Source organism: Peromyscus leucopus, chromosome 5, assembly GCF_004664715.2.
Source record: "Peromyscus leucopus breed LL Stock chromosome 5, UCI_PerLeu_2.1, whole genome shotgun sequence".
In the NCBI taxonomy this organism is placed as follows: Eukaryota; Metazoa; Chordata; class Mammalia; order Rodentia; family Cricetidae; genus Peromyscus; species Peromyscus leucopus.
Genome location: NC_051067.1, coordinates 119,687,500 through 119,711,817, shown reverse-complemented (window position 1 = coordinate 119,711,817; position 24,318 = coordinate 119,687,500). Strand labels below are relative to the sequence as shown.

Genomic DNA, 24,318 nt, shown 5'->3' with positions numbered 1-24,318 from the left:
CCAGGGAAAGTGTGAGCACAGAGTAGGCACACAGCCGGAATTGGAGTATCTCACTAGCTCACCACTCACTCAGCAATGAGTTGAGCTGGACTCTCTCGTGACAGCTCCCATTTCTGCAGGGAAAATACATTTTCTCAATTGAAGCAGTTTTTGTAATTTCCAAAGCCAGTCAGTAACATTTACATTTTCCAAGGCAAAGCTGGAAAATGCATGTTGAAATTTCAGGATGAACTCAAAGGTAGAATAATGATCCAGCAACTTTTGAAGCAAATTCTTCAAGAATGAAACAAGCCAGATTCCTTGCCCTGGTCACACCCTGACCTTTTGAAAACACACAAAAGAGATAGATTCATGCCGAGACATGTCAACACTTCCAGATTTTCTACTTGGGAATTATTCCTTTAGATGTCATTGAAAAGTGACTCCTTCAATGACCTTGAGACCTCATGCAAAAGGTCATGTCAAAGGCACACCTCTTTGCTTTGGCTACTGTGTATATGACCTTTTCTGTAGTTCTAGAGGCCAAAAGGCTGAAGACAGGTGCCAGGATGCTCAGGCTCCTCCTGGCTTATCCATGCAGACTTACTTGTCTTTATATAGCAGAGACAGAAACGGAATGGGGGTCGGGAGAGATGTGGGCTGTTCCCTCCCTCAGTAAAAAAAGCTCACGGGCTCTTCTTGGCTACGGTAAACAAATGGTACTAAATACTGCAGACACTCCACAACCCTTTCCATTTTCTTTCCAAATGGAACAGTGGGGAGGGGGAGGGGGAGAAGGAGGAGGAGGGGGGGGCGAGGAAGAGGACTTATGGCTTTTCAAACACAGCAAGCCTCCTGAATAAACACAAAGGGACAGTAGGAGTCCCAAGAATTCATCCTTTCAAAGAAGTCCAAACCAGAGCACTACATGAGCTCTAAGGCTGTCTGTTTTGCCTTTTTCAAGGAGCTAGTCTGTCTGAGCAGGATCAACAGCAGCTCCTGCCTCACACACTTGGAGGTGGCTCCAGGATTAGCTTGCATTTAGCGGCAGGCACTGTGTTCCAGCTCCAGGCCACTTCCATGCTTCTGGCAGCTCCTTCATTTATAACCTGCTGCTCTAACTGTCTCCAAAGAACTTGAAGCTGCACATGGCTTTCCAAAGTGTTGTCAAGGGAATGAATGCTTCTCCACAAGTCCCCAGGCCTGCCAGAGCAACGGCAGCCACTGTTTCTGAATAGAGTCTGGTCTCTTCTCCCAGGCCTCTCCCACCAGAGCAACAGCACAACGCCAGGACTCCCTCACTGGTTACTCTTTGCGGTACTGCGGCTACTCCATCCTTTTTCCTCCACACTAATATATACTCCGTCATGGAGTGAAATGTTTTGGCCAAATGTTTCATCTTTTTAAAAAAATGTATCTATTTGTATTTTATGTGCACTGGTGTTTTGCCTGCATGTATGTCTGTGTGGGGGTGTCAGATCTTGGACTTACAGACAGTTGTGAGTTGCCATGTGGGTGCTGGGAATTGAACCCAGGTCTTCTGGAAGAACAGTCAGTGCTCTTAACTGCTGAGCCATCTCTCCAGCCCTAAATGTTTCATCTTGTAGGGTGGTACACACAGCATCTAGAAGCCCAGCACCAGCATTTACAGGTTACTCCTCTCTAACTCATCATGCACCTCTAGTCTGGAGATACAACACGATGGGCCTTCAAAGCAGCCAGTTCATTGTCTGCTCTCTTCTGCTTTTAGGTGGGTGCTGGGATCTGAACTCAGGTCCTCGTGTTTGTACAGCAAGCACTTCACCCCATGAGCCATCTGAAGCAGGTCTTGAAGGATGGACATAAACGTATCTGCTTGAAAGTAGCAGGAGGTCCAGAAAGGCAGAGACAATCACTCCTGGACAGGAGCCATGCACGCATGAGAGCGAGGCTCTGATGCACTATTACCTGCTAGCCTCCACTCCTGTTCTCTTCATTTTGTTTTCGGTTTTGCTCCCCACCCCTGCACTGACTTCTCCTCAGTCCCTGACATCAGCCAAACTTGGGGCCTCCCCATCGCCTTGGAGTGAGAACTCCACTCTCCCCCTTGTTAGGCCTCACAACAGACAACTCTCCACCACATTCCAGGAGATGCTCTGTAACAACAGGACTGAATGAGGACCGAAGTCAGAGAAACCTGGCCTTCTAGAACACTTCACCTCCATATGCACCCCTCACATTACCTGGGCCCAGCCACATGTCTACCACCTCTACCCTGCATGGCCGGCCACACACCTATCCTGCCTGATCTCCCCACTCTCCACACCTTGCTCACACATGGCTTCCTTTACCAGTGGTCCCAGGGAGCAGCTGTCAGACCTCCTGCAGCTGGAAGCCCCTCTGTGGTTTAACAGGCTTTGTTTCCTATCAGGCAGACCCCACCCTATAGAGAGCCCTGTAAACTCGACCCCAGCATCAGTGATGTGAGCACTTTTCACAGGTGGAAACGAAGTCGTCAGCAAGGCGGGGGACCATCCTGGTGCCTTTTCCCTCTCCACTAAGTCCCAATGCAAATATCACCAGTCCAGCCCCTTCATGCCAACTCCAGAGCCCAGCCCTAGTCTAGGGCTGGCTTCTACCTTCTGAGTAAGCACAGTGGCCTCACAATTGGCTCCTGCTCCCACCCAGACTCCTCTACCCTGGTCTAGAGTGACCTTTAAAGAAATGTGCAAAACAAGACCATAGATTATTCTCTTTCCAAGAACCTGCCAATGCCGCTCACAACCCTTCAACAAGACTTCAGCTCTAGCACGAACTGGGTGATGCCATGAGTGTGTTCTTTTGTCCCTCCCTCCAGTCAGCTACCTGCCAATACAGGGAAGGTATAACTTTCTCTAGCAGTGTGACACAGTGTGCATCCAGGACCAAGTCATGTGTGGCCCTCTGCTCTGCTCTGAAGCCACCCTGCCCTGATCGCTGGTTCCATCCCCAGCACCTGCCCCTGCGCTTCTGCTTAGATGAGTGCTCCCTCAGATCGGCTCCCGAGCACTCCCAACAGAACGTGCTCCTTACAGCAGTCCCCACAGCACCCACTCCCTTCCTCTCTGCAATTACCGGACTTCGGCACTGTGACTTCTCAATAGAGACCCCACAGATGCTGGACCGCTGCCTGCCTGGCTCAGGGCAGAGCTGCATATAAACACCAAAGAATCGGCAAGCGGGCCTGTTACAGAACCTCAAGGCAGGAGTCTCCATAGATGCTTCTGTTATATGCGGACCCCACAGTCGCGGGTCAGTGTTTAGAGTGTGACTTCAGAAGATCTGCCTCGGCCACAGAAAATTGTTTCCTTCCCCATTCCTGACCTCCTGGCTTTTTCCTAGACACTGGGACCACAGTATGAAAAAAAAAAAAAAAGAACGCCCCAAATTATTTTAAAGTCTTTAGATACACAATTATTTTCTTCACAGCCCCTCAGAGGTAGAAAAATAAAGAACCAGCTTAGGTTTCCAGGTACCCCGTTAGCTTTGACCCTGTTTTGTGGAGGGCAGTGAATACCCACTCGAATGGCAGACAGGGTGACCCTGTATGCCCTAGGAGGGCAAGGACCAGAACACTGCAGCTTCTGCAACTTGGGATAACCCCCAAGTGTATCTGCTGATAGATGACTAGCCCAGGCTTCAGCCCCTGACCAGCTGACTTGGATACCACAAGGCCCCTTCCCATGAACTGTACCAGATAAACAGTACACAGGACACTTCAACAACTTTGGACAATGCTCATTCCCTCACTGTGATCGAAGATCGGCAGGAACAGCCCTATCAGCACATGTGCAAAGGCCATGATGGCCTTTCTGAAGAATATCCTGACTGTGATGGTGGTGAACACTGTCCTCAGCCCCTCTTTTTACCCACAAGGGGACAGAAGGAAGCAGCTGACTTCTTGCTCCTGGGCCCCACTGCAGGAGGAGACAGTGGCTGACATCTCCATGCCAATAACATAGGTTCTAAGTTTTATGTAGGGGACAGAGTTGGTATCTCTCTGTCCAACCAAGACAGTAGCTGTTGAGAAGGCAGGCGGGGGAGCACAATGATGAGCCACCCACCAAAGACTAAGTCTGGAAGCTGCTGCTCTAGGTCAAAGAATCCACACCAGGAGGGTGGAGTTACATACCTGTAATCCTGACACATGGGAGAGGGGGGCCAAAGAAGCCTAAATCTGGGCTACTCTGGGCTACAGATCTGAGATCCCACCTCAAACAAATAAGCAGGGGCTGTAAGGATGGCTCAGCAGTCAAGAATGCCAGCTGCTCTTCCAGAGGACTGTTCTGAGTTGTTAGCAATTCCAAGGTGGGTGGGTGGCTCACAACCACCTGTGACCCAGCTCCAGGGGCTCAACACATGCGTGCGCACGGAGGGGGGGGAAGAGAGAGAGAGAGAGAGAGAGAGAGAGAGAGAGAGGAAAATAAATCTTTTAAAAAACTACAACAAAGCAGTCCTGTATCAGCTCCCTGTAGGAAAAACTAGAGCATAGCAATGCTCCCTTTACTAAGAGACAGAAACCTATGTGGGGAGCCAGAGGCTCCTGCCGCCGCCGAAGGACAGGGCAAACACAAGCATCAGCCATTCTCTCAGGAGTCTCACTGCTGTTTGAACCCCACCATTAAACTTCTGGCTTCACCTGTCACTCTCCACAGGTCAGAAGAGGCACATCCAACCTCACGTCCTGAAGGTCAGAGTCCAGTGCAGAGACTGGCCAACATAAACAATCCAAACGACAGAAGTTTGGGAGTACCCTGAGCCCCACAGTATAGACTATATTCATGAAGGTCAGAGTCCAGTGCAGAGACTGGCCAACATAAACAATCCAAACGACAGAAGTTTGGGAGTACCCTGAGCCCCACAGTATAGACTATATTCAATTCTTCAGAGATAGAGACAGCTGGTCATGATGAATGCAAATATGACTAGAAAAACCAGGTTTCACAAGTATCAGTTTGTTAGTGCTGAATTTTCTTTCAAGTTGTTCCTAAAGACAGAGAAATGCTTCTTGGTAGAGAACCAGGAACAACTAGGAACAAAACAGCACAGTAGAGAGTCTGCCTCCATCATCATGCAGACTCCAAAAAGGAAAATAAAAGATGGCGCCCCTCAGTACTTCTTAATTCAGCAGATATTTTAAAGCCAGTCTATCCATCTTCCACTTAGGATGCATACTGCCCAGCAAAGCTGTTTTATTCAGTGTGTGTTCATGTTGTGTGTGCCGCTGTGGTGCGCAGGGGTCTGTGAAGGGCAGAGTTCCACTGCAGGTGCCTTCCTCTGGCTCTAGGTATCTTCTCTTAGTCATCACCTTGCTTTTTAACAGAGTATCTTACACTGAGCCCGAGTTCACCATTTCAGCTAGAATGGCTCATCAGCCAGCCTAGAGCATCATCCACCTTCCTCCCCTAGCTCCAGCACTGGGTCACAAACATGTGCTGCCACACCCACGTTTTATGTGGGTGCTGGGAATGGGAGGCTAGGTCCTCAGGCTGGCACAGCAAACACTCTGACCCACTGCACCACCTCCCAGCCTTTGGGGCTTGCTCCTTCACTTCCTTCCTTCTTTTTCTTTCTTTTTCATGAAAGCTCTATCTTTTTACACAACACCACATTCACTGTGCCAAAATCTCACTTCACCTATGTATTCTTTTCAGAGAAAACAAATGACTTTTTTCCTATGGTGGAAAATGGAGAGTAAGGAGTGAGGAATACAGCTTGAATTTCCCTCAGTCAAACAGTTGAGAAAAGGAAAACTTCCAGATTTTTGAATTTTCATACACATGACATATCTTGGGGATAGGACCCAAGACTAGCAACAAAGTTCACGTAATTTTATATTATTTTTATTTTGTGGATGAAACCTAAGACTAACAACAAAATTCATTTAATTTTATATTATTTTTATTGTGTCTACGTTTAACTCTGACCCATAGACATGAGGTCAGGGGTCAGGCTTTAGAAGTTCAGATTTTTCAGTCTGTATGTTTCCCACAGTGACTTTGTGACAACCTGGGACTTCTGTCACTGACTCCCATGGGAGACAGGAGCGGCAAACACCAGCCCATTAGTTGTTTTTGCAGTAAGGGCTTTGGAAGACAGCCCAACTCTGTTCTGCAAGCAGGAGGTCAAGGGCACTGCTGAGGATGCGCAGCCTTCTCCTCTGTGAAGACAGGCCTGCCACCTCCACCTGAGCCTTCCTTCCATCATCCCCTTCCTTCTGAAGGTTTCTGTGGCTCAGGAGGCAAAGAAGCCATGGGAAGCACTTAAGTTCAGAGCTGTAACCAGAGCCTGCCATTTGTCACACCCTACGCCCCCACATCTCCGCCCTTAACCCAGAATCCTAACTTGCAAATTATTCATTTATATTATAGCTTCAGTACACAAAATGATAGCCTTTCCCTCTGGAAGGATGAGGCAGCTCTCAGACTTGCTGCCTGCTACTGGAACCAAATGCCTCCTCATTTGTCTTAATTATATTTTCTTTATGCATTATAAAGAGGTTGTAGGTCCCTCTTTGATAGCATGAGAAGAAGTGATTAACACTTCACATAATAGGTGATGTGGTTCTGACTCCTAAGGCCTCAGAGTTCCTATGTGGAAAAGTACTTGACTTGAATCTCAACTATAAAATGAGAATTGCTGTAAGAATGATAAGGAGACTGATGGGGAAATCCAAAATATAAATAAAGGTCAAAAGAGTCGGGGTGACCGAGGACGGATCAACCAGACAGACAGACAGACAGACCAACTCCAGCAGAGCTGTGTCACTAGACTAAACAGTACCCCACACTGGACAACACCACTTCCCTCTACATCCCAGCCACAGTCTAATGAGAATCGTATTGATTTATCTCTGCATTTGAAACCTTCCTCTCTAATCAGGGCCTTCGTAACTACAACTGTGACAATCACTGCTGAACACAAACAAGGGATGAAACCTATAGACAGCATCCGTTCACAAGTGCTTACTGCCATGGAGACCAGGATGCTCTGGCCATTTGAAGGGGATCCGAAGGGGCTCACAGCTATACTATTTCCTTTGAAACTCACATATAAATGGGGTTTAACCAATTAAGATGAAGAAAGAGCACTAAAGATTTTTAAATCACCTCTGTTCATTTATCTCTGTGTGTGCATGCTGTTGTTCATGTATCAGAGCATCTGTGCTGAGATCAGAGGCCAGCTTTTAGGAGTTGGTTCTCTCCTTCTCCCATGTGTGGGTCCCAGGGACCAAACTCAAGTTACCAGGCTGGGTGACAAGTACCTTCCCCAGCTGTGCACTGTAGAACACTTCACTCTAAGAGCTTCAGGACAGACGTACTCTTCCAAGGAAAGCCTTAGAGTAGGCAGGTAAAAACTAACAAGACCTAGATCCATTAAAAGACAAAGGCTCAATTGATTTCCCACCACTACAAGATCCTGACAAGAGATGGGTGGGGTACCATGAGTCTTCAAGAGTGGTGCAGACTCAGACAGAGCCTCAGAACCCAGCCTACTGGAAGAATCCTAAGAAATGCAGCAGGCAAGCCTGGTTCCTCAGAACCCTGGCAATCATTCAGAAGCTGCTACCAACTCAAAGTGCAGGGAAAAGATGAAAATATCAAAGAAATCAAAAGACTGTGCAGAGAGCATTGCTCTGCAATGTCTGTGGTTCACAGCAAGGACCTTAGTGGGTGTGGCTGCCTGGGTGGCTCAGCTTCAGCATCAAGGAAACAAAGACAGATTAAAGGTTACTTAGTTATTAGTGTAAGTGAATTAAAAACAGGGCTTTGGGAACTAACAAGATGCTCTGTATATAGTGAACAACACTAGGGATAGCACTCGGATCCTAGTGACATTAAACTTTCAGACATCCCTAAAATGGATGTGGACAATTTCTATGCTACTATGAAACTTGGTTCTCCTATAGAACTCATGTTAACTTCCTTCAATATTTTCCTCCACACTACCTATAAGCCAAATCTTAGATCTAAATGGCAACACAGGATTGCCAATAATTAGGCCTGGAATGCACCCAAGTTAACAATATGAAACAAATGCTCCTTACAATACAATGATCCTGGCTGCATTCATATAGAACAGCAAGTCCTGCAGGGCAAGGGAAGGCGCATTTCAGCATCAATATACGCATAACGACATATACAAGACTGGAAAGAGACAACCCCCTCCCCCACACACATACCTGTAAAGCAAAGCAAAAGAGCCACACCGTTGCATATTACATGGACTTTGGCCTTGTGTGGCACAGTCAACTTCACCTCACAGATAAAGAAACCAGATCCTAAAAAAGTTCAGATGTCCAGACTTCTCATTCCACCCTCCCTAGACCAACTGGAAAGCAAACAAAGCCGTTTCCATTGCTAGCTGACTCACCAAAGGACTTAAACAAAGTTATGGGAAACTCTGTGCTATCCAGGACTGAATGCTAAGCAGTATCATAACAGGTTCCCAGAATGTGTAGAGTCTGAAAAGTGCACACAGGGCCAGGAACGTGGACAGAGCCACTTTAACGTCACTCCACAAGCACAGAAAGAGTCCCTTCCAAATCCCTGTCGCTTGCACCATCCCCAAGAACAGCTCAAAAGAGAAGGGCAAAGCTTCCCATCAGATCAGAAGAGCCTCAGTAAGGAAGCAAGGCAAACTCCACCGTATTCCAAAGAAATTTCCTATAAGCCCAAGGGGCCATTCCCTGGAGGAGTCAGAGTTGCTGAGGAAGAAAAGATGGGGGAGCATTATGTCCATGAGTGCAGGCTTATCATTTTCTAAGGCTCTCAGCTGCACTGGGGTCTAGTTTTCCCAACAAGCTATAAGTAAATGCCAGTCAGGGATGGGACTTAGAAAACAGCCTGCTGGAATATAAATGCTTATATTCATTTTGTTTCAATGTAGTCTCTAAAGTGCCATTTTGACAAAGCTACATTATCAAAGTCCAATAGCACTGGTGTCAAAAGTTATTAAACTAGAGAGCTGGAGAGATAGCTCAGTAGTTATGAGCACTGGCTGCTCTTCCTGAGAACACAGGGCCCATAAGGCAGCTCACAACCATTCACAACCATCTGTAACTCCAGTTCTAGAGGATTCGATGGCCTCCTTGGGCTCTGCAGGCACTTCACACATATGGTGCATAGACATACATGCAGGCAAAATACCCATACATATAAAATAAAAATAAATAACTCTAGAAATTATTAAAATGCAAGATCAAGACACACTGCATATAAGTATGAAATTATCCAAATATTCTAAAATAAAATAAAAAATAAGCTGTGTTTTAAGTAGTAATTTAGATACTTTGAAATACACTTGAAATTGATAATCTAAAAATACCACAAGAATCTTCTAGCATTTCAGTAGTCAAACTTAACACAACTGTTAATTAAAAAATTCTGTCAATTAAAAAAATTCAATTTATTTATATTTTTAAAAATTTGACTTCTTGATAAATGTTAACATTGCATATACATAATTATGCAATATATATACAATATAGACATGACATTTACATAATATTAATATAAATGTTAACCAATTGCAAAAAATGATTGAAGATGAAAATCAAAATAGGTCTATGACCATGCTTGACAGGCATTTAAGTGATAACACATTAAAAAACATCTAGCTTGATTTTATCCAAAGTACATCCAAATACAGGCCATGCTGTCATTTGGAGCAGTAGGAACAGGAGACTATGCGCCATAAACTTAGATTCAAATCCTAGTCAACCACTAAGTATTAGTAACTTTGACATACAAGTTGCTAACATCCTGAGATGCTATTTTTCTACTTGGAAAGTGACAGACAGACATGGACCACAGGAGATCTATCCTTTGTTTGGAAAGTGACAGACAGACAGACATGAACTACAGCTCTTTCCTAACCAGTGGACAGATTTGTGTGGAGCCGTAGAATGCCTGAAACTCATTTCTTTGTAGGTGCTTCAGAGATTAAATGACACAAAAACACACTGTGCCCCTCATTTGTTGTATTAGTGAGCTGGAGCCAAGACTAAGTCATCCCCAACAACTCACAGCTAGGTAGGAAAGATTTGAAACATGAAGCAAATCTCAAACACCTAGCCCAGAGCCCTAGTCAACCAGCTAACATGGAAATATAACAAAGCCAAATCTCCGATGTCCAACGAAAGGAAGGTGATCATTCATTCCATAAATTTACCCTGGCACCAGGCACTATTTCCTCTGAGAAGGGCCCAGCAAGAATCAAAAGAAAAATTCTTGGCCTGAGTTTACATTGTGGTCGAGAAAGATACACCAAGATGAGCAAAACACAGGTTCTATTATAGTAGTTAAGTGTCATGAAGAGAGATGGAGACAGCAAGTGTTTCAGGATGTGCAACTTTAGAGGCAAGTGCCATTTAAGGGTTTACAGTACGGAATCCACTGTAGTTTTCCTAAGCATTTCCCAAACACGGACTACTCTGGATACGGGAAAGGTCTGGCTTGCAGATCCAATTTGATTGATTGCCCTAACCTAAGAACTGCCAGCTATGAGCTGTCATACTGGTGATCTAAATTTCATATTAGTAAAGACATCTGACCCCCCCCCCCCCCAGTCCACAAAGAGCACAATGTTACAAGGCAAGGCTAGGATAGAAGCCAGAAGTTTCAAGGGCACTTGGACTGCTTCTGAGTTCGAACGTCTCCAAAAACAAAGATTAAAGTACAGCGTTATGTGTCGAGTTCTGCTGGGACAGAGCTCTCAGAACGGCATAATTTTCCTTTTTCTGACTTGCCAATTCTAGTGACATTGTCTACCATTAGTCTATATTTAACCAGCTTACTGGGCACTTTCTCCAGCTTTTAGCCCCCCACCCCCACCCCGCGATATTAAAAGAGCAACCCAGTTTGCCTGAAGCAAAGTTGCTAAAGAAACGACAGCAGCTTCCTTGCAAATTGTGACCCGATGCTGTAAGCTGGGTCTGAACCTTTTCATTAACCCGGTAAAATGGACTAAGGTTTGTGTCGCTCAAGTTTTACCGTGCCCTTTACAATCTCTGGGTCCTCGACCCCAACTGTATCCAAAGAATGACGGTTAGTCTTTTCAGATTCGCAACAGTTTAACCTGTTTGTAACAATGGAGTGGCAAATTGACAGTTGGGCTTGGGGGTGGGGGTGGGAATGCCCCACCAAGATCTCACAGAGTGCTCCTTCTGCCTACACCGCGGGTGTTTGTTTGGCTTCCCCGCGCAAAACCCGGCCCAGTCCACTGTGCCGTGACTCGGAGGTAAACTTCTGCGGGGCTCGGCTGGCCGGGCGGGGCCTGTCGGGGCGAAGGAGCGGCTCTTCCCGGAGCAGCCCCGCCCTGCTCGCGGGTGCGGGTCCCAGAACCGCCTATATACCGCGTTTGGGGCTTCTGCTGACCTCCCGGGGCTCCGGGGCCAGGGCGATCTTGATGGGGAGGGGGCCTCCGGGAGAGGCCCATGGGGGCCCGAGGGGCGCGGCGGCCGAGCCACGGGAGCCGCGGGCGGCCAGGCCAGAGGAAGGGAGGAATGCGGAGGCGATGGGCGGCGGTGCCCGCTCACCTGATGTACGGGCTGGCCGCCGCCAGGATGTTCTTCTGCACCGGGATCTCCTCGCCGTCGAGGACCAGGTGAGCGTCGCAGAAGCGCGCCTCCTCCCGGAACGAGCTGAGCGCCCGCAGCAGGCGCGCAGCGTGCTGAGGGTCGGACACAGCGCTGCCCTCGGCCATCGCGCCTCCCTCTCCTCCGCAGCCACCCGGCCCGCCCGCCCGAATCCCGCGCGCGTCCCCGCCGTCCACTCCTCCGCGCGTCCGCCTGCTCGGACTCAGTGTAGCGCTGGAGTCAGAGCTGGAGGCCCGGCAACGCGCCTGCGCCATCGGCGGCGCGTGCGGTCGGCGCCTTTAAGGCCCCGCGACATTGCATCATCTCTCCGCGACGCCCCCCATGTCCCGCCCTACCTCGCAGCAGCCAATCAGAAGCCTCCTTCCTCCGGGGCTGGGCTCGGAGCCGCGGGCGCACCCAGCTGTGGCTGGAGTTCGGACTGGGTTCGGGAAGGAGAGCTCAGCGGATCCGCGGAAGCGAATTCGAATCCGAGCCTCGGTCATCCGAGTGCTGTCATTGTGGACGGAGTTGAGATGTAGATTGAAGTCGAGGACTTACTCCTTTCGCAGGAGCTAGGCCCTGCTAGGTTCGCGTCCATTATTCCCGGGCAGAGCGCGGAGTCTGCAGGAAGCCTTCGCTGAAGTTGTCGCGGGTGAAGCGAGAGAAACGCTTCAGTTTTGCAAGGCTGTGGCAAGGAGGTTGTTTTCCTCCTGCAGGGTCTGCGGTTGGGGACCAGAAACAATGGACGGGTTTTAAGTGGGGCTGTAGGGGTAAGGGTGTTACGGACGTCACTGAGAGGCTGGGTGGAGAATGAAGTCTGGATGCTTGAAGCCGATCGATGCGAAGATTAGATGGTGGCCTGGATCAAGGGCTCTGTACGCGGAGATTACAGTTGTGAAGGAGAGAGGGATCCAGTTAACTGCAAGGATGTCAGTTCCTAACTTTCAGGAAAGATAAAAATCTGAAAGTCTGGGAGGTATAAAGGCCAGGTGTTCAAATGGTAGGGCCAGGCTTCCCATACAGGCAAATCAACTCTGGGTGAGCTCACCCTACAGAGCAAACAAGCCTCATACTGTCTGAAGTTTCACTGGAAGTTGCTGGAGATGCTTGGGAGTGTTGGAAGTAGCTGCCATTTTGTGCAAACATTAGGTGCTCAAACCTCCAGAAAAAATTTTTTCATTGTTTTTGTTTTTATATTTCAAGACAGGGTTGCTCTGTGTAGTCCTGGCTGTCCTGGAACTCACTTTGTAGACCATGCCGGCCTTGAACTCACAGAGATCCTCCTGCCTCTGCCTTCCGAGTGCTGACTAGGTTAAAGGTGTGGGCCACTGAGCCCAGCTCAGAAGATTAAGTTTTATGAGGACCAAGGATCAGAACATTTGGGCAACATTCCAGGTAAGGCAGGATGGAGCTTTCATTGCACCACACAGCCTCCCTTAGTCCAAAGGCCCCAGGAAGTTTGGGGTCTTCACCCTGGAAGCAGCCAAGGCTTTGGAGTCACTGGCAGGAACCAGAGTATAAACTACTCTCAGGGGAGGGGGCCGGATAAGGTAAGGAAGTTACTAGCGGAAGACCACACATTTCTCATTCCCTCTTCAAACAAAGCTCAGCGGAAGACCCACACATTTCCAGTTCCATCTTCAAACACAGCTCAGTGGAAGACCCACATATTTCCACTTCCCTCCTCAAACAGCTCAGTGGAAGACCCACACATTTCCACTTCCCTCCTCAAACAGTTCAGTGGAAGACCCACACATTTCCACTTCCCTCCTCAAACACAGCTCAGTATCTATGAGAACAGTGATAAAAAAAAATATCTAGAACCCACCAAAACCAAGGGCTGGGTAAAGTGGAGGGAAGTAGAGGTAAATCACAAGGGACTGTGAGTTACTCATTAGTAAAGCTGGTAGTGGGCTGTGGACATGTGTATAATACTATCCTCTGCTGTGTCTATTGAGAAAACATTGTAATAAAGTAGTGCAAGGCTGTCTTCTCTAGAATAGCAGCCCAGTGCTCCTGGGCACAGTCAACATTCCTTTGTCTAAGCAGTTGCTGTATTTTGAACATTGCTCTGTGAAGACACTGTAATGATCTTTTTTTATCCACGTGACTAGCTAACTTCTGTGTGTATTGCAGCTTGGTAAGATTTCCAGGTGCCAAGTACTTTGTAACAGAGTACTTGGTACACAGTGCTACTTACTCAGGGTTGGATGGATGGTGGATGGTGCTTTATTTTTTTAACTCTGAATACCAAGCATTAAATAAATATTTCTTGGATGGTAGTTTTTGTTCTCGTTCGTTTTCTCTCAACCGGGCTCTTGTCAGAACTGGACTCTTTGAGTAGAGGATGGTTCAGTCTATAGAGCGCTTGCTCTGCAAGTGTGAGGTCCTGGGCTCTATGGCATCCAGTACAACCAGTGTGTGACCCTAGCTGGGTCGGGGCAGGCACTGGGTGACGGGCGAGGACATCCCCTGGGCTTGCTGGCCCGCCAGGTTAGCCAGAATCGGGATCCTAAGGAGCCCTGTCTCAAAAATAACGTGGAAAAGCAATTGAGGAGAGACACCTCACGTCAGCCTCTGGCCTCTTCAGATGCTTGCACACTTCCTCCTCCCCCTCCTCCAAGTGACACATATGACTAGGAAAGCTTTACACTTACAGGCATTTGATAAGAGTGTATCAGTTGCTTGCAATGGTGGTTTGCTCTTCATATGTCAGAGGTTCTGAAATAAACAGCTGATAACAGAAGGACAGTCAGTTAGCTGAGGATGGGAGAGTTGTCGCATAGAAGCGGCTGGGAGTGAGGGAAGGTTAGGCAGACTCTTCCTGGTAGAGATGAACTTCCAGTGTTTCCATCAGGAGGAAGGCTTGAGTTGGGCAGAGGCTCCTTCCTAACAGTGACTGTTAGTCGGAGGCAGGCGGTGACTGGCCGGAAAGGTGCGCCTGCACAGCAGGACACACACCACCTCCACTGTTCCCAGTCTTCCCCACCACTCAGTCTGCTTGTTGAACTCTGAGTCACCCTTTGAAACTCAGCTCAAGCATGACCGGCGATAAGCCTCCTACTAGCTTCCCAGGACAAGGCAGGCAAGTGCTGTACTTATCACACTGTGCTTTATTAATTTATTGTGGTGCTGAATCCATCTCGGGGCTCTGTGCATGTTGGGCAATTGCTGCACCATTGAATCCAATCATTTTGGACTCGTGGTATACTTTTCACTGCTGCACTTTCCTCTGCTGGGTTGTGAGCATTTCTAAGGAAGGGTCTGTGTTGGCTGCACCTGTGTTCTCTGGGACTTAACATAGTGCCTGATGCCTCGTAGATGCTCCCACTTCATGATTTAGTTAGCAAATCAGGTGAGAGGGTAGAGTGATGTAGGGTGCCAAGATGAAGGTCACATCCCTTCAACTCCAGCTGATTGTCCTATGGGAGTAAATGGTAGCAACTCATTCCATTTAGGGGGAATAGTCTCATGGGTCTGCAGCCAAGATCTGGCTTTAATCCCTTCTCAGAGATCATCAGAAAACCATGCCCAGAGAGTTCGTGATCCACTGATGCTAGGCTGACAGTAAAACGTGTCCAGTTGAGCTCCAGTGTCCCAGAAGCATTCAGCCTGGTGTGTTGGGGTGGGGGTAGTCCTGGGGGTTGGAGGAGCACTCCCCCCCCTCCCCGGACACTCCTGGTTGTGCCTTGGAAAGCTTTGCAGTCATTCTTAATACTGCTCAAACTGATCTGTCCTTGATATTAGTAACGATCATTGAAGCTGTGCATACGATGTTATTGTTTTTCAGCATTCCATAACTATCAGATAGCAGTTATTGTGAAACAGGACATCTGAGAGATCCCATACTGCCCAGCCAGTTTCAGTCTCTGGTGACTCCAGTGAGTTCACAGCCTGCAGAGGAAGGGCTTCCAGGGTGTGTGTGTGTGTGTGTGTGTGTGTGTGTGTGTGTGTGTGTACCTGTTTGTGCCTGTGTGTGTGTATGTGTGTGTGTTTGTGTGTTGTCTAAAGACCAAAGAGAGTGTTTGCAAGGTAATAATAATAGTTGGTGAGCAGACCTACTTTAAAGCATTGGCTGCCTGGTCCTCAGAGCAGGTACAATGATCTTGAGGGCAGAGATGCTTTTCTCGGTAGTTCTTTATTCTCTGCACTGCCCTCCACCTGATTTCTTCACTGACCATGTATCATATTTACAGTTGAGAAAATAACAATTTCCATTTTCAAAAAAAATATTAAAAGCTTTCTTCTGTTGAAAACTGAGCACTCAAGGAAGCATCCCCTTGGGGATTTGGGCTTTTATTTTAAAATAACTGTTAGCTCAAGACAATAAATACTGTAACGAAAAGAAACAATCAGGAGTTTGAAAACATGGGCTGGGCTGGGCTTACTTTATTGAAGAGAAAGTTGAAGTTCAGATGAGTTGAAGGCTCCACCAAGGTCATTTGTGAGTTTGACTGAGGCCAGATCAGACTGAGGTCAGATTTCTGCCTTCCAGCCCTGTAAGCTTTTCCATTCTCAAAAGCTGGCTCTTTATAAATACTCATTTGGTTGAGACGGTCTCTTCTGATTCATTTTAAGGTAGTCCTCAGACATTTTATTGGGTAAATCTGTCATTTGTCCAAATCCATAGATAGCTCTTTCTGAAAAGCCTAAGTGCTTCCCAAATTGCTGAGTCAGAGAACAGGTCAGTATTTATGATGCTTGAGAGTTGGTTCTATATATTTCACAGTGCCCAGAGAAGTGTCTCGGAAACCAGGGAGCTAATTAAATTGTAACGAAACTCCACAAAGGTAGAAGTTGTCCTTGCACCCCACCCAGGATCCATCACAGTGCCTGACACACAGACTAGGTGCTCCGTACAGATTTGCTACGTGAATAAATGTTAATAGGGATGATGGATATTTTCCAGTCCCTACCAGGCAACTTCGGGTGCTGTTTCCCACAGTTTCCCATTGACCTCCAAACTGGCTTACTTAATAATAACTGCCTGACACCCTGGGATAGCTAATGGCCACCTGCAACTTATGCGGGTCACAAAATAAACTCATGAGAGCTGAAGAGACGGCCCAGCAGGTAAGAGCACTGGCTGCTCTTCCAGAGGACCTGGGTTCTGTTTCTAGAACCTACACTGTAGGTCACAACCATCTGTATAACTCCAGCTCTAGGGGATCTGACACTTTTTTCTAGCCTCCTTGGACACTGCAATGCCCTGGGTGCACAGATGTACACACAGACCGAAAAAAAATTCATAAAATAAAAATCAATAAAACTTTTAAAATTAAAAAAAAAAACAAACCTGATTTGACCTTTCAAACCTAATTCTAATTCCTCCCAAGTATGTGGTAGTACATTGGTAGTGTTTGTTTACACGGTGCAGAAAATGGGGGTCTTTTTAAAGGGGTTGGTGCTGGGGATGGAACCCAGGATCTTAAGCAGACAAGGCCAGTCATATACTTGATCTATATCTTTATCCACTGACCTGTATCCCTAACTGTGTCTGGGGCCCTTCATCCCATTCTCCAGTAAACTCCACAAGGTCCAAGGCAGACTGTTCTGCCTCTAGCCATTTCAGCCTCACCGACCATTCCATCCACGCCATCTAGTTCTCCTGCTTTCCCTCTGCCCTTGGGAAGCCGCCTTCCTCCCCAACAAGGAAATCAAATAAAGCCACTTCCGGTTTCTACAGCCTCTGATGGCTTTCTGTCAGACTTAGGAAGAAAATGTCCAAAGCCCTTCTTTCTCATGCAGTACAGAGCCCCAAGTGATCCACAGCCTCCATCCTATGACCGCAACCTCTAACGTCCTTTCTCGGTGCACACTAGCCTCCCTGGCCATCTTGCTCTTCCTGGAACAACCCTAACTCACTCCCCACTTCAGGGCCTTGGTATCATTCTATTTCTCAGTCAGGGAGTCCACTGCCATTTTCATTTTGCTCCTTCATTCTTTTAGAGCTCAAAGATGACGCCTCCCTCACCTCACTTCATCTTTCATCGTGTATTCAACCCCTGCCTTAGTTATATACGTGTATGTGAGCACTGTGTTCTGGTTGTCTATTATAAAGGCCTTCGTGAGGCTTCACAGGTTTATCTTTGAGTCACTAGACCCTAAAATGAAGGTAGAATTAAAGCGCATACTTCTAAAAAGCTTACTTATTGGCAGACATCCTTTTTTCTCTCCTGCTCCCTAGCCAAACTCTGCAATCCAAGGATGCGAGTTACTGAGAGTGATTTAAAGGACCCCAAATGACACTTGAAACCTTAGGTTGCAGCAGCTCCAGGTCCTGTGCTAGAACCTTGGGGTATTTTTTGCCTGTTAAGGCGTGTACCACATGGCAGTTTTTACCCAGCACACTTGCTTTGGTTTATAAGTATGTCAACAATATATAAGAGGTACTCAAATTTTGTTCTTTAGCAAGAATTCTAGCTACCTTGTTGTTGGGTGTATGGTAAGCTGGTTTATTGGGCAATATTTACATGGTATCAATAATTCATCTGCATTTTGGATATGTCCAACAATCTGAACTCATTTGAATCCTCCTCACCCACTGGACTTCCTACTTCCTCTGGGTCTCAGCCTCGGAGGCTGGGGAAGTTCACATAGCATTGTCCTAACTGCTCCTAAGGAGACCCAAACAAATGCCCTCCCCCCTCGGAAAGGGCACCGATGGCTGACCAAAGTAACTATTCCATCAAAATGGGATGAATTTATTGGGGTTACTTGCAGAGCATGAGTGATAGGTTACTTATGGGAACATGTGTGACCCCTAAGACAGCCACAAATCCAAAAGTCTCATCTGAATGTAGATGTGATTTTCCTAAGCTGTATAAATGACCTGGTTCCTCTCCAACACTGCTCCCCCCCCCCCCCGCGCCACTTCAATGAACTTTTCACTCTCTTTATACCTTCTCATGAAACCACAGGCATCTGGGGAAGAATTGCAAACAGCTGGGAGAGGGCCACAGAAGGGACTGGCTGAGTCTCAGGTGAGACTCTGGAGACCCTCCCCTAGCTTCTATGGAGGGAATGTCAGTAGGCTGGATCTTGGTGGCTCCTGGGTAGTCACAGCTGCTCTGATGAAGATGGTAAGTCTATTATTCCCAGAGCCGTCCATAACACATCACTGTTTCCATACACCTGGGATAACCAAAGCACTCCCTCATCTGGCAATAGGGAGGGTAAAATGAGACGGTGCTGGTGAAGGCGGACAACAGGGTCCGACACACAGTAGGTGTGCAATATGTGCTGTGTCGTTCCTCGTATTATCAGTTTCCCTTTGGTTGTGGTGCGATCTCACTCAGCTTGGGGATTATTAAGCTCTAGTTGACTTTTAAGTAAAATCTAGTTTCTGCTCCCACAGAGCCAGCACTGTCTCCAGGGCTGAGTCGACATCCATCTCCCCTTTTGTTTTTCTTTGGCTCTAATTCTGGAAATTTGGTGAACACCATGTATTTCCTAACTCTACCACATATTTTGCCTTCCAAACCAGATCTTTGAATACCCCACTCGGTCTCCTTTATATCCGGCTCCATGCCATTACTTTATTTATTTATTGACGGAGTCTCATGTTTTACAGGCCAGCCTTGAATTCATAAAGATTCACCTGCCTCTGGTTCTTGAGTGTGGAGATTAAAGGCATGCACCACCACACCCCACTTTTATTATTTGTAATCTTGTGTGTCTCTGTGTGGCTGTGTGCCTGTGAGCACAGATGCCCATGGAGACCAGAGGCATTGGATGCCCTGGACTTGGAGTTTCAGGCAGTTGAGAGCCATCCAGTATGAATGCGGGGAACCAAACTTGAGTCCTCTGCAAGAATAGCCAGTGTTCTTGACCACTGAGCCATCTCTCCTGTCCATCCCCTGTAGCTAGAGTTTTTTTGTCTTGTCCACAGTCAGGACAAATCTCTGTCACCCGCCAGTCCTACAGCCGCTCAGACCCAACCAAGTAAACACAGAGATCTATGGGATTAAAGGCGTGTGCCACCACCGCCACACTCTGTCTATGGCTCTAATAGCTCTGACCCCCGGGCAACTTTATTTATTAACATACAATCAAAATCACATTTCAGTACAATTAGAATACCACCACAATCCCCCGCTTCTGATTTGATTTTAAGTATTTAAACCAATTCAACTATTTTCAGAAAGACATCAGACCTCCAGGGCTGGTGCTTCATCCACACTCTGTTTGAGAAAACCTTGTTTTCAGGGTGCCTTCCTGAGCTTTCATTTAGAGGGCCTTGCTTTCATGCTTAGGTCTGTGATCAGCCTCGGCTACATGGATTGTCTTAATGATAGCTCAGTCCGGCAGAGACAAATACACCTAAATATGAAGTCCATTCATACCTTGAACAGCTCGTTCATTCAAAATTCTAAGTGCTTACCATGTGTCCATCCCTTGTGGGAGACCATATGCAATTAGGGTCAGCACTAAAGCTAAGGGACTAATTGGCTACTCAGGGAAGGAATGTCTAGAGAGCAGTAATTTAGTCAGCAAAGATGATGTGGCCTGCTTATTCAGATTTGTGTGTGTGTGTGTGTGTGTGTGTGTGTGTGTGTGTGTGTGTGTGTGCGTGCGCGCCTGCCTCTGGGAGCACATCATTCAGGTGCCGTTCCCACCATCTGCTTCTAACTCATCTGTCAGTCCCCACTCCCTCCAGGACAACTTCAGGAGTCGGTTCTCTTCTCCCGCTAGAGACTGACCTGGGCCATCAGGCTTGGCAGCGGGCGTCTTTAGCGCCCGAGCCATGTCACCAGCCCTTTCTCGTTTTCAACATTTCTACCCTCTTTCATGCCCAGCTCACCGCACTGAGCCCCTGAGCCTCAGAATGGAGCCAGTGAACTCTCCTCGCTGGCCTCATGTAGCTGATTTGGGGACTTGTGCCCAGGGCTGGACAGTCCCAAGCATCACCTCACAAAGCCCTTCCATTTAGTTCCTTTTGGTCTCGCTGAACCTTGGACTCCCCTGGAGTCCAGCCGCCTGCTCAACTCTTGCTCCTGCCGCTTCACAGCTCCACACTCTGCACGTGCTGCTGCAAGGACTTGAGCCTCTGCTCCTAGCTGGAAATAACTGTCTCCCTTGCATCCCATCGGACTCATCGCTGGTCTCATGTAGTTCCTGTCTGGAACACATCGTGTTCCACCGGGAAACCCGCCCACTCCCGAGCTGTGTTCTGCCACTTTGACGGACACACCTTGGCCCCAGTTTACCCAGTGTACCTAGTTTTCTTGTTACTGTGACAAAATGCCAGATGACTTCAATGAGGAATGGTTGATTTGGCTGACAGTCTCAGACTCTGCTGCCCAGCTGTGTACAGCACCATGCATGATAGCTGCAGTTATCCAGATGTCACCATGTGCCACCATGTCCAGCACCTGGCAAGCAGTCAGTGAACAGTGACTGGAAAAAGCAGGAACACATGCTGCTCTTGTAGAGGACCCTAGTTCACTTCCCAGTATCCATGTCAAACAGCTTATAACCACCTGTAACTCCAGCTCCAGAGGATCTGATGCCCTCTTCTGGCCTTCTCAGGTACTACACACACACACACACACACACACACACACACACACACACACACACAAACAAACAACCTGCAAACACAGAGTCGTAGATGGAGAGACAGTTCACTGGTTAAAAGTGCTGGTCAAGCAAGCTTGGGTGACGGAGTTTGGATCCCAAGAACTTACTTGAAAGATGGGCAGAGTGGCCTGCCTGTAGTTCAAGCCTGGAAAGGAAGAGACAACTGAGCCCAGAGCAAGCTGGCTAGCAAGACTAGCCATGTCAGCAAACTCTGGGTTTGACTTAAAGACCCCACTGTAGCTAGAGTTTTCCTGCCTTGCCCACAGTCAGGACAAATCTTTGTCACCTGCCAGTCCCACAACCGCTCAGACCCAACCAAGTAAACACAGAGACTTATATTGCTTACAAACTGTATGGCCGTGGCAGGCTTCTTGCTAACTGTTCTTATAGCTTAAATTAATCATTTCCATAAATCTATACCTTGCCACATGGCTCGTGGCTTACCAGCGTCTTCACATGCTGCTGGTCATGGCGGCGGCTGGCAGTGTCTCTCTGCCTCAGCCTTCTGCTTCTCAGAATTCTCCTCTCTCCTTGTCCCACCTACTTCCTGCCTGGCCACTGGCCAATCAGTGTTTTTTTAATTGACCAATCAGAGCAATTTGACATACAGACCATCCCACAGCACCCCACCTCAGTGAATAAGATAGAAGAGTGATGGTGACTGCTCTCCACATGTCCTCAGACACAAGCGCATCTGCCCCCACACACATGCAAACATGCACACCACATACACATGAGAATAAAAAAGAAACAAACACCAAACCAAAGCAAAAAAAAAAAAAAAAAAAAACCAACCAAACAAAAAACAACAACCCACAATCACAACTATGCTATTAGTCACAGCAGCTCCAACATCTCTCTTTTCACTACCCTGGGAGTTTCTTAAATAAGGGCCCATTAACTCAGTTTCTCTATAATTACCACTTCCTCTCGTGCCCATTTGTGGAGCTTTTCGTGCCTCCCTGTGCTGGGAGCTCGCTACCCATCACACTACCCAGCCGTCTAAAGTTACATATCAGGCACTCAGTGTCATGGTCTAAAAGACTGTGGCTTGGAGAGGTGACCACTGGCCCCCAGCTAGCCCACAGGGTAGCCAGGACTTTGAATCCTATTGCTTTGGAAAAGTCTGTGTCCCCCCGTGCTCCATCGAGTGCTACTGCCCATCTGTGTGTTCCCAGCATCTACACAACGAGCTTGGCAAACAGCCAATGAATGGAATCAGCCTGAAGAGACTCAGAACCTATACACGCATGCAGAAAGGAGCATGCATTTAACTGGGCCACCACGGTTCTGAACACGTCCCTCCAGGTCCAGTCAATCAGCACTGCAGATAGCATCTGGGCTGGTAGCTGTTTTCAACGATTCCCTCTTGGGAAAGGGTGGTTTCAACATCAATAATTTGCACTCCGTGGCTCCCAGGTGTGCTCTTTAATCAAGACAATGCCGTCCTTCCAGAGGAACGGGTTGTCACTTTTCACAAAATTTGTCCCATTTAATGAAACTTTTTTTGTTGGGTGCCTAATGAACTGCTTTCTTTGTTATAGTCTTAAGCTCTTAAAATGGTGTGCCAGGAAGGAGTCTTGGGAGCTCCTCTGTGGGCAGGCATGGAAAGCTCGGCCTCTCCAGCTCCGTTCTAAGTGGCTGAAGAGCAGGGACCAGGGACAACCATCTGAATCTACCTTGGCCCCTGACTTGGGCAGGCAGGATTTCAACGGACCATTGCCAAGTCATTGTCTGCTATGTGGTGTTTTATGCTGAGTGCTGGGATAAGCCTTGGGAGGGGTAAAGAAGAAATCAGATTCCAACCTGGTCTCTAGGAACTTCTAAACCTCCGTGCCTCGGGATAAGACACAAACATAAATAATGAACAACTGATTTGGCTAAATAGGGTGTGTAGTAGGAAAGTGTATCAGTGAGCTACACTGAGATGCATACCCTTCCCAAAGCGTCATTTGTACTTAAATATGGAGAGGTCCTTTGATATTAACACAAGTGTTGATGTTACGGCTAACACTGTGGCATTTTCATGCATGTCTTGCCTGACCCCCCCTCCACTGCTTCTGCCTTCTCTCTTCTGTGCTTACTGTGGGAAAATGAATGGTTCTGCACGGATGCATGGAAAAATGATGGAGAGATAGGTAATGAATGGTGGATGACTGGATAACAGATGGCGTAGAGAACAAGATAGTGTGTCACTACATAACAAACATATCTTCCCTTTATCGTTAATACTGTGCGATTCTGTGTCAAAACTCCTTCCACATCACACCCAAATCAAAGACACTAGAATGATCCCAGTTTCATCTGTGAAGAAAACTGCAGCCTCAGGCAACAGTGTCCCAGGTCTTACATAATGAGGATTGGTCAGCTCGAGCTCTGAGCTGGCCCTTGGCTCAGCATCTTCAACACAAGAGCCCGGGGCAGCTACAGGGAGAGGGCACACCGATGAAGTCACTGCCTTCCTTCTCTGAACTGTGGCCTGCCGGTTAATTTCAGCCTCGCGTCACAGGTCAGTGCTAGGCTAGGCAGAAGTGCTTCGGTGGAGACTCTGCCATGGATTCTGCTCTTCTTGGGGACACTTGTGAATGTGGCAAGTCACCTACTACTTCAGGAAGCCCATGAGAATCCTACAGGCCTCCCCTGGCCTTCTCAAGTGCCCAAGATTCCTCCATAGGAACATCTTGAGCCTAACGGGACACAAACACAACCCAGGACCTCCAGGAAGAGGGGGTGGAGGTGGCATCGGGGGCACACTCAGGGAATGCAGAACACTCAAGCATCTCCAGCTAGGGACGCTGCACCATGACAACTCCGCAATCATTCCCCTTCTGGAAACTTCCATGGCTATCCTACCCACCCGTTTCTCTCTTAAAACCTTTCTCAACTCTTGGTGGAGAGGACAATTAAGGTCCTCTGTTTTAGAGATCTAGGTTGCTAGTGTGTTAACAGGGCAAGGTGGAGGAAGAGAACAGGATAGACCATAGATTACCTAGAACTGACTGGTTCAGCACAGGTGCATCTTCAGGGCCTTGAATGCCAGGAATAGCCACAGCAGGTAGAAGATTAAGGGCATTGAGTTTATATGTTCGCTCAACACATATGTATCGAGAACTTTCTATATGCCAGGCCCAGGTCTAGACTCTGGCTTCTTAAACTGCAGG

The 24,318-nt window shown here is 47.6% G+C and overlaps 1 protein-coding gene across 3 annotated transcripts in view; it reads right to left on the bottom strand.

Moving 5' to 3' along the window:
• The window catches only part of Gan (gigaxonin), a 48,135-nt gene extending 36,239 nt beyond the window's left edge, over positions 1-11,896 (bottom strand). For 2 of the 3 annotated variants that reach the window (XM_028875714.2, XM_037206292.1), the window contains exon 1: positions 11,537-11,896. In XM_028875714.2, the coding sequence (XP_028731547.1) occupies positions 11,537-11,850 (314 nt within the window). In that variant the 5' untranslated portion in view covers positions 11,851-11,896. The remainder of the gene's footprint in view (positions 1-11,536) is intronic. The other variant, XM_037206293.1, reaches the window with a different exon arrangement.
• Between the last annotated feature and the right edge of the window lie 12,422 nt (positions 11,897-24,318).